We start from the raw sequence: 10,544 nt of genomic DNA on the forward strand, positions 1-10,544 counted from the left end.
CTGCCCTGCTGCCCCCGATCATGCGAGTGGCCTCCTCTGGACCCTCTCCATGCTGTCCACATCCCTCCTGAAGTGCGGTGCCCAAACCTAGACTCGGTACTCCAACTGCGGCCTGACCAGGTTGCCAGCCACTGGCTCTTGCTCCTTGTCACCACCTGCTCTACCGCTTAATAAGACATGAGGGTACCCCGGAGACTTCCCCACTGTTACTTTCCCAGGTGCATAATTAGTACAATGGCTCCAGATTTCTCTTAGAGAGCATCCTTGGGACAGGGCAGGGATGTGGAGTTGAGAAATGTCAAGGTCACTCTGTCCTTTCTTGTGACCTTGATTCCAGCCTATGCTACAGCAGGGCACCGGGGCCTTTCTGCCTTCCATGCCGGGGACAGCTGGGGACACTTCAACCCTTGTCGTATCTTAGAGCTGCCTCAGGGTTGCTCTGCCGTCTTGCAGTAGCCGCCAAGGGGTCACTAAGCTACACCCCCCCCACTTCCCAGCTGGCCCTGTGTGCTGGGAGGGTGAACACAGAGGCAACTCTGCCCAGCCAGAGATTCCCCCATGGCAGGGCTGGCCAGATGGAGCAGCTTTAGTCTAGGGTGCAAATGGAGAGTGGGCTCAGTGCTGCCCCTGGCAGTCCCCTGCATTTGGGCAATTGCAACTGCTCCCAGAGACCTTCTGCTTCTCCAGGAATTTTGCTGGGAATATTGCTGTGCCCCCTTGCAAAGCCCTTCCAGGCGTGGGTGCTTGATAAAACACCCTTGGCACACAGGCAGAGCTTTCTGGGGCCCTTGCCTTCCAGCGACCTGTCAGTCCTTTCCAACCCCTTTAGGCAGGCTAAACACAGACCTCGCAGGATGAGAGAAACAAGGGCTCCAGCCTTCAGCAATCCCATATGAGAGTACCTTAAACCTCTCTAGGCCTGGAGGATTGGTAACCAGGCATGTCTTTTACCTCTAGCATGGCAAGAGACTTAAGGTGGGCATCCCAGCACAAGCCTGGGAGCCTGTGCTGGCCCTTGCCCCTGTCCACCTCCCTTCAGGAAGCTTTGAGCAGTTCAGAATGGCCAGTGATGAAAGCTGAGCCCTTCTGATCTCTCCAGTTTAAACCAGTTTCTCCCCAGGCTAGCACAGAGCTGCCCTGAATCAGCAGGCTCCTATCCCTGCAGCTGCCCCACGTACTCCAAGCTCTGCTCTGTGAGGGGCCAAGCCTTGGACTGGGTGTCCTTGAACTTCAGCTACCTTGAAAGGGGTCAGCTGCGGTTTCCACCATCGACATTCTCTAACGGGCTTAGAACAGCTGATGCCTGATAAACATGTCATTAGATCCAGCGTGTCCTTCCGGCTTGGCTCTTCTGCACCAGGCATTTGAATGAAACCAGAGCTTTATTTATCGCAGCTCCACCTGCTAATGCCCTGCTCTTTGGCTCTGCAGAGCGAGCAGGATGGGGAGTTTTACGGAGACCAGCTGATGCCCCTTAGAAAAGACTTTGCAAGGTCCTATTGGAAAACAATGAAGCCCAAAATACCATCTCCTCTGCCTCCACCACAAGCAGCGCTGGGCTTGGCAGGGTTATTTCAGAGGGAAACAGCTGTCACAGCTGATTGATGGCAGGACGCAACGGGACTGGATGGAAACAAAGGGTCGGTCCCTGGCTGTAGCTATGGGGCAACATATAGGCAGAACCAGGCTGCAGTCCTTAGCGTTGGCCTTTTCATTACAAACGAGGGTCCCAATGCAGTCACGGCTGCAGCATGTCAGATGCTGCATTGGCACATTGCATGGGACAGTCCCTGCAGTGCAGAGCCTGAGTGGAAGCAGACTAGATGGGCAACAGCAGCAGGAAAGGGTGTGACTTACTCCAGGTCCCACAAAAGGTCAGTGACAGAGCTGGGGGCAGAACCCAGGAGTCCTGAGCACCCCATCCACTAGGTCATAATGCCCTCTCTTCTCCCTACCTACCTGAATCAATAGGGCTCTCCTGGATTTACACCAGCTTCTCTGTGGACAGCCACTGAGGAGGGCAGCTCCCAGGACTCCATGCTCAGCTCCCCCATTCTTGGCAGCACATCTTCTCCATGCCCCACACGTGAGCTGGCTCTCAGCTGCAGTAACCAGCAGCCCGGCACTATCTCAGCATGGGATCCTGGGAGAAGACACAAGCATAAGCACGTAAGAAGTGCCGCCCTAGGCCAGACTATCTCTCCCAGTAGCCTGCCAGTGATGGTGGCAGGAATAGAGGCTATGGAGGGAGAGCGCTGAATTGGATCGCTCTAGAGTGATCTATTCAATCCAATTTAGAGATGCCAGAGGAAACATCTCCAACTGGTCTGTTCAACAGCTATTAATAGCTGTATCAGCCATGAATGCATTCGGTCCCTTGCTGAACCTGGCTGTGCTCTCTGCCTCCACCACCTCCTGTGGCAGTGAATGCCGCAGGTTAACTGCACGCTGCCTAAAAAGGTACTTTCCCTTCCTAGATTTAAACCTATCACCTTCTCATTTCAGAGATGCCCCCTTGTAATCTCTTCTAGGACCTGGTGAACAACAGGTCTCTGGTCACTTGGTCCACACCCTTCATGGCTGTATAGACCTCTATCCTTGCTCCTCTCAGCCTTTGCTTTTCTAAACTAAAAAGTCCCAGCCTTTTCAGTCTCCCCCTGGTCTAGCAACTGCTGCAGGCCCTGGATCATTTTGGTTTCCCTTGGTTAATTTTACTGCATCTTTTTGGAGAGGGGAGCACCAGAGCTGCACACAGGCTTCAAGACATGTGCACACCATGGCTTTGTAGAACAGCAGGATGATGTTCTTCGGTTTGTTTTCAATTTCCTTCTTTATGATACCCAATATTTTATGCAGCCTTGGAGAGGAAAAGCTGCCTCTGTAGTAACAGCTGAGCCCCAGACTCTCTCCAAGCCATGGCCAACAGCCTGCACCAGCCCAGGGTTAAACCCAGCCAGCAGTGCTGTGTTCTGCAGGTTTGTTTCCTACCGGCTCTCTCCTTCTGTGCCTGCTGCAACCTGCATGCAGAGCTAGGGAGGTGGAGCTCAGGAACAAGGCTTAAAACTTTCCTGCTTGGGTAATTGAATTAAGCTTCTTAATAAAGCCAGTTGTTATTTCCTTAATTCCCTCCAGATTTGCTAATGCTATTAGCCCAAACACAATACCATTTAAAGAGCTCGTTATTGATTGCTTTGCAAAGCAAGCTCGCCATTTATCAAGGAAGTGTAGACTCCCAGCCTCGCAGACACACAGCGCCAGTGCGGAGCCAAGAGAATGAAAGAGGCTGGCAAGAAACGGCCGCAAAGCTTGGGAAGCTGAACGTGTCATTGAAAAAGCTCCCAGTGGGCCTACCCCCACTCCCACCAGAGCCCTGGACCCTGACTCTGTCCTACCTCCATGCCCCACTCAGGAGTGTGGTGCAGTCACCCCAGCCACTACCTCCTGCTTCCTGCATGTCAGGTCCAGGAAATGAGGCTATGTCACTGCCTCGGTTAGCCAGCACACCTGGGACAGCCACAGTTAAGGCACCATCTTCTATCCCACTGCAACTCCACTGGTACGAAGCTCCAAGTGTGCACGATGCTTATCCTAGTGCCAATGATCTGTGCTGGTGTGAGCTGCAGGCACGCTGCCAATAGCACTGTGCAGCTGTATGCATATGGCTACAAGCCCCCAGGCAGACAAGGCCACGTGGAATATCTAGTTCCGTACTCAGGTCAGCAGGGTGGCCTGGGTGGGTGGACACTGGGCTATTTTGCCTCTTATTTCACCCTACACTAACTAGACTCCATCATAAGTAGCAGATGCATGACCAGTTGCAAGTGTGCCCTTGTTGCGAAGAAGGCTAATGACATCTTGGGCTGCATTGGGAGGAGTGGTGCCAGCAGATCGAGGGCAGTGATTCTTCCCCTCTATTCAGCACTGGGGAGGCCACATCTGGAGTCCTGTGTCCAGTTTTGGGCCCCTCACTACAGAAAGGATGTGGACACATTGGAGAGAGTCCAGCGGAGGACAACAAAAATGGTTGTGGGGCTGGGGGGCAGGACTGGTGATGAGAGGCTGAGGGAACTGGGCTGATTTAGTCTGGAGAAGAGGAGACTGAGAGGGATCTGATACCAGCCTTCACCTCCCTGCAGGGGGGCTGCAAAGGGGATGGAGCTGAACTGTTCTCAGTGGGGGCAGATGACAGGACAAGGAGCAATGGGCTCAAGCTGCAGCAAGGGAAGTTGAAGTTGGATATTAGGAAATTTTTTCTCGCTAGGAGGGTAGTAAAGCACTGGAACAGATTACCCAGAGAGGTGGTGGAGTCTCTATCCTTGGAGGATTTTAAGACCGAGGTAGACAAATACTAGGCTGGGATGATACAGTTGGGGCTGGTCCTGCTTGGAGCAGGGGGTTGGACTAGATGTGACCTCCTGAGGTCCCTTCAACCCTAGTTTCATAGTTTCATAGTTGGTAGTTTTGGAAGGGACCTGAGCAGATCACCAATTCCAACCCTCTGCCGTGGCAGGAAAGAGTACTGGGGTCAAATGACCCCAGCTAGGTGATTATCCAGCCTCCTCTTAAAGACCCCCAGGGTAGGAGCCAGCACCACTTCCCCTGGAAGTTTTGGTTCCAGGTCCTAGCCGCCCTGACAGTGAAGTCGTGCCTCCTGGTGTCTAGTCTGAATCTACCCTCTGCCAGCTTGTGACCGTTATTTTTAGTCACTCCTGGCAGTGCTCGGGGGAACAGGGACTTCCCCAGTGCCTGCTGGTCCGCTCCTCATTTTCTAGGATTCTCCATAGTTCCCCCCATGACCTACCAGGAGGGTGAGTCCAGTCTCCATAATCCTGGCATGGGGGTCAGCCAGCAGAAATTCTGCCATCTGTGCAGGTGCTTGTTCACCTCCAGATCCGCCCAAGCTCTGGCAAGGCAAACGCAAGACTTCAGAGTCAGAGACATTTTTAAAAATCTTCTTTCATCATCTCGACAGCAGGAATCAATTTCTCATCTTGTCTGAGAGCTACTCAGCTGCACAGAGCAAGCCTAACATTTAGGGGGAAAGCCAATTAGAGTCACTCACCACCTGACGGATGGGCTCTGGCATTCAAGGGGGCCGGGAGAGGTGGAGAAACATGAGAATGTATTGCTATATGTGGAATAGTCTTGCATTATAGGAATGGAAGTGGCATGACTATAAACCAGCCTTAAACTGGTTTAATGTCTGCAAAGGAGTTTGCGCTGCTTTATCAGACTGGATATAGCAACCAATTTTAGCTAAAACAATGCAAGTTGTGCCTTGTCAAAGCTTCAGCCCTCAGCGAAAGGGCAGGATGGAACAAAGGGGGGTTTTCTCTCACCTGTCTCCCAAAGATTTGTGCTAAATTAATATAGATGGAGGGGTAGTGGGGGAGAAATCTTAAAAAGTTTCTGAATGAGTGTCATCCTTCAAGAAAGATGTGGCTCTTTGAAAGAAGTCCAGTGCGGGACAGCAAGCATGGTGAGGGGTATGGGAGGAACAACTGATGAGAAAAGGCTGAAAGAGCTAAGGCTATTTAGTCTGGAGAAGAGAAGACAGAGAGATTTGATAACTGTCTTCAACTTCCTGAAGGGTGATTATAGAAAGGATGGAGATGGGCTTTTCCCTGTGGCTACAGGGGACAGGACTAGGAGCAATGGACTCAAGCTGCAGCAAGGAAAATTGAGGCCGAAGATGAGGAGGGACTTTCTGACTCTGAAGGTGTTCAGGCATGGGAACAGGCTGCCTGGAGATGTGGTGATATCTCTATCCCTGCAAGTCTTCAAGAGTTAATTGAACAGACACTTTGCTGGGATGATTCAGTCAGGGGTGATCCTGCCTTGCACAGGGGGCTGGACTAAATGAGCCGGTGAGGTTCCTTCTAGCCCTACTTTCCTATGATCCTATGCCCCCCTATCAATTAATTGTGTATCGTTTTCTCAGTATGTTAGATGCTACCAGCTAATCCACACTTCCCTAGACTCTTCTAGTGAAACCAGAAAAAGACCTGAATTGCTAAAGCAACAGACAGAAAATTAAGATCTTTCTGGCTTCCCAGGGGACAGGAACACCGAAGCACAGAGGTAATGTCAGGAACCAGGGGGTTGGACTTGATGATCTGTTCAGGTCCCTTCCGACCCCAGAAACTATGAAACCAAAGCAATTTGCAGTCCCTTTAAGGTTCCCAGATGAATTCCCACCCCCCACCATCCTAGACAGACAAAGAGAGGTTGTTTCTCAGTTCATATTGCTCTTTTCTGAATACACATGCAGTCAGAGCCCATACAAGACCACCCATGACCACGGACAGGACTACCCCCATCAGTCCTGGTTAGCAAACCCACTAGAACCAGATCCTTTCTCTTGTGCCCTTCTATTCCCTGGGAAATAAGCTCAGTGTCTACCACCTCCCAGGGCCCAAAGAACCCCTCGCTCTTTTTTTCTCGCCCTTCTTGACAATTTCCTAAACTCACTGACAGTTTGCCAGGCTGCCACCTCCTTTTCCTTAGCATTGTCACAGACGATTAGACATGGGTGCTTGCCTCCCAGTGACACCCCAGTGGGATGCCCCTGCCTGCATGTGACAGGCAGCAGCAAGGAGAGGACTTTTCAGGCAAGATCTGTTTCATTTTTTGATGGGTTGAGCCACAGGCCCTGCTAATTGCTATTATCATTATTAACAGTCATGTTCTGCAATTGCTCAAGAGCTGCACTCCTAGGTCAGGGTTCACTGAGTGGTTATACAAAAGAGATAGGGATAGTTCTGTTCATTGAATCATAGACAGGATCTAGTCCAGCCCCCTGCTCAAAGCAGGACCCAGCTATCTGAACCAGCCCAGCCAAGCGTCTGTCCAACCTCCAAGCTCCAAACCCATCCAGTCAGGGACCTCCCAGGTAATCTGTTACAGTGCTGAACTCTCCCCCTCCCCAAAAAAAAAGTCTCCTTAGTGAGCAACTGAAGTTCCCCTTGTTGCAATTCCAGCCCCTTACCGTTCAGCCTGGTCAACGCAGAGAACAATTGATGACCCTCCTCTATAACAAGCTCTATGCATTTGAGCCACAATTTGCTCAACAATGCAGTATCAGGGAAGCCCAAACTCTTCCCTGCCACTGATGCAAAAACGCAGTGTCAGGGAAGCCAGGGCAAATTTGAGGACTAGTTTCGTGGGCGGTTATCTCTGTGGTTAGCTCCTGAGGTCTCTTGCAGTAAAAGTTTTTTCCAACTATTTAGTTGGTCTAATAAAAGATATCACATTTACCCAAAAGACCCTTGCATTCTGTCCAGTCCAAGAAAAATTTTTGCTCTTCTCTTGGGCAACCTCACTATTTCCAACCTCCTGTTGAAGCAGAAGCCAGGAATAGCACCCAGTTGAGAAGAAGAGAAAATGGGAAGTGGACTCCGAGATTTGTATTTTGCAAAGCCAAATGGGGCTAAAACGGAACTGAGGGAGGGAAGAGGTAATAATAATGTTCCTTAGCCCCAGGCTCAAATTCTTGTAGAAAGCATCTTTAACTGAACCAACTGAACGGTTGATATAGATAAGCTTCTGAATATCACAGTAGCCTTCCTCAGGCCTCTGGGGCAGAAGCAGACATAGCTGAGCTAAGAGGCAGCTGGAACAAAGCTTGTTAAGTCAGGCCGGTATCATCTGTCATGCTCCTTAGTGCTAGAATCGCCGCCTGTTTCTGCTCTGGTGACAGCAGCAAGCTAGCCAACAGTGCTGAGGGTCCTGGGGAATGCTTCCCATGAGAAGATGCTGCTCTCTGGGCCTTCGCATTGCAACTTGAGAGGGAATGCATAAGCAAAACAGCCTCCTGCTGCTCCCTAATGAGCCGATCCATCTCTCCAGCCTCTGAGGATGGCTGAGCAGCTTTTAATGGCGAGAGCGCAGCAGATGTTCTGTTGCACTGATCGTGCATCTCCTAAGCATTGCAATGCCAGCAACGGCTTTAATTAAAAATTAGGAAGCCGGCTTCCCTCAAACAAGGTCAGTGAAGTAATCAAGAGCGAGGTGGCAGGGTAGGCTCAGAAGCATAAGCCCTCAGCGATTTTGGGATCTCCTGGCAGCCCCCCTTGGGGAGTATTTCTTTACTCGCTGCACCTGCTAGTGCTGAAGAAGGGAGTCTCTCAGTGCTGCCGTAAAGAAGAGTTGCACATCTGAGAATGACTGAGACCAGAAGACAAAGCCGAGAAATGCATATGGGGACGTTCACCCTACTCAGAGCCGTCAGTGAAAAGGTTCCCATTGATTTACAGGGCTTGAACCAGGCTCATTCCCGTCATGTACTAGCACTCAGGCTCAGGTCCAGCTGAGATGCACGGAGGGCAGGAACATGAAGTGTCTGCACTGGGGGGAATGGCTTCGATGTGGCCCCAGCTCTTGAGCCTGGCTGGGATCAGTTTCAACCTGGCGCAAATTAGAGCAACCACAAGGTTGCTCTCCCTTCACCTTGATTGTCCGAGCGGGATTTCCCACCACCTGGGACTTGCCTTTATATTTAGCCATGCAAGTTGCCCGCTCCCTTTTTTTAAAGCTCCCGTGGCCTGTGTTTGGCTACTTCAGGATCATGGCTCCATTGCTTTTTAGGTAGCCGCTGTACTAACCCTGCTGTGTTTCAGTACTAGCTCTGCCTCTGCATGGGTGCCTTAAGGACACAGGTTCTGCGTGGGAGCTGCACTGAGAAGCCTCTTAGCAGAACTCAGAACACATCTGCATTGCAACCAGATGCGCCACACATCTGGGAGAGCTAGGAAACTACTAGTAGTGCATCCAGGGCTGCCCGGGCACTAGGGGAGGCTTTATTAGTCAGGCAGCTATGTCACTTGGAAACCCAACCCAATCCTCCAAGTTACTACCATCTCCCCACAGTGCACCAGGCTGAATCTGGCTATATATGAGACTGGATGGGTAATAAACTCGGGCTTGATTGGGGCAGGACTGTAAGCAAAGTCTTGCACTGATGCCTGACCTACAGGGACTGTGTGTCTGTGCCACCTGGGCACTCTGAATAGACTAAATGCCTGTCCTTGTTTCCTCCAAATGGGACCAGGTCAGGGCCTACACCTGATGAATCCTGTGTGATAACATCCATTGGTCCCTAGAGACTAGCAAAAGCAAGGGGCAGTGGCTCAGCTACCCAAAGATAACTGGGGACAGGACTGACCTACAGTGGGCGTTAGTGCCCTGTGCTAAGACAAAGCAGCACAGGTTGAAGCCTCCTCAACAGGAAGTTCAATGGGATCTTAGAAGTCAGGCCTCCTGCTCTGTGGTTGATTGCTCTCGCCACTGAGCTCTTGAACCCTAAAGCATGTGAGGCTGACCTCCCCACCTCCGTGCTTTTTCCAGGGTGTGAACTTTGGTGTATGCATATAAATAGCAAAAATGCCCCCCTGCACATCCAGATGCACAGAAGGGCATCCCTGGCAGGTAGCTGGGCATGCTTTGCTGTTTTGCAGCTGGAAAGCATCACGATCTAACATGCTCCTCAGTCACCGTAATGGCTGCACCTTGCATCACCCGGCCAAGTGAGGATGCGAGCTGATGAAGCATGATGTGAATGGCTTGACAATCAGGAGTTGGGGTGAGTTGCAAGCTCAGCACTCAAGGGAAAGGACCCGGGGAATGTTTTGCCTTTGCAGAGGTAAAAATCAGCCATCTCCTATTCAGGGAGGTGGCTGCCCCATCCTCCTGCTACTGAGACTTTGGACCGGCTGGAAAGTTGTGAAAGTTGCCGCTTAACCTTGGCAGTCTGTTCTGGACCTGATGGGGGGTGTGAAGTTTGGAGATGATGAATGCAGCTCCAGAGTGTTCTCCATGGGGAAGAGAGACACGAGAAGCAAGGTGGGAGCTGGCCTCACCTAGCTGAGCTTCAAGAAGCCCTGCACTGAGTCTACTAAATGCCTCCTTGGAAGAAAGGGCCTCCTGGCAGTGACTGAGAGCAGCAAACAGTGGGTCAAGGGAAGAAAGACTCCCGTTGCTACCCAGTCTGCAGCTTGTGTCTTCATTGCTATGAATCTTACTGAGGATACCCTGCCAGGCTCCAGCAAACAAGAAGGAGGCAGGGATGGTGCTTCAGCAGCTGGTCCCAAGGGTTGAGCACAGAAAGAGGAGCAGAAATGTGGGTTAAGCCAGAGCAAGAGGAGAATAGCATCCATGCATGCAGAGGCAGCCTGCTTTCAACCATGCTCTGTCTGGGACCCAAAGTATTCCTGCTCCACCCAGAATTTAAAACCACCTGCCTGGCAGTGGCAGTAGCATTTGCATTCATCAGTGAGCAGCAGTGAGAGTCACGTGACCTCATGGCTGATTATCGTTTACCAGATTCCTTCTAAACTCTTCACTCCACAGGTGTTTCATAGTTTCATAGTTTCTAGGGTTGGAAGGGACCTGAGCAGATCATCTAGTCCGACCCTCTGCCGTGGCAGGAAAGAGTACTGGGGTCAAACAACCCCAGCAAGATGTTCATCCAGCCTCCTCTTAAACACCCCCAGGGTAGGAGCCTGCACCACTTCTCTTGGAAGTTGGTTCCAGACCGTAGCTGCCCT

At 51.3% G+C, this 10,544-nt stretch overlaps 1 protein-coding gene and 1 long non-coding RNA gene across 2 annotated transcripts in view; one reads left to right on the plus strand and one right to left on the minus strand.

The window, feature by feature from the left end:
- The window catches only part of LOC109311555, a 21,973-nt gene extending 15,654 nt beyond the window's left edge, over nucleotides 1-6,319 (plus strand). The window contains exon 4 of the long non-coding RNA XR_002101537.1: nucleotides 6,309-6,319. This is a non-coding gene — a long non-coding RNA (uncharacterized LOC109311555). The remainder of the gene's footprint in view (nucleotides 1-6,308) is intronic.
- CIB4 (calcium and integrin binding family member 4) overlaps nucleotides 1-6,616 on the minus strand; it is a 70,330-nt gene extending 63,714 nt beyond the window's left edge. Inside the window, exon 1 of the mRNA XM_019537252.1 lies at nucleotides 6,472-6,616. Within this exon, the coding sequence (XP_019392797.1) occupies nucleotides 6,472-6,510 (39 nt within the window). The 5' untranslated portion in view covers nucleotides 6,511-6,616. The remainder of the gene's footprint in view (nucleotides 1-6,471) is intronic.
- Between the last annotated feature and the right edge of the window lie 3,928 nt (nucleotides 6,617-10,544).

Source organism: Crocodylus porosus, unplaced genomic scaffold (assembly GCF_001723895.1).
Source record: "Crocodylus porosus isolate Cpor-Errol unplaced genomic scaffold, CroPor_comp1, whole genome shotgun sequence".
NCBI classification, from domain to species: domain Eukaryota; kingdom Metazoa; phylum Chordata; order Crocodylia; family Crocodylidae; genus Crocodylus; species Crocodylus porosus.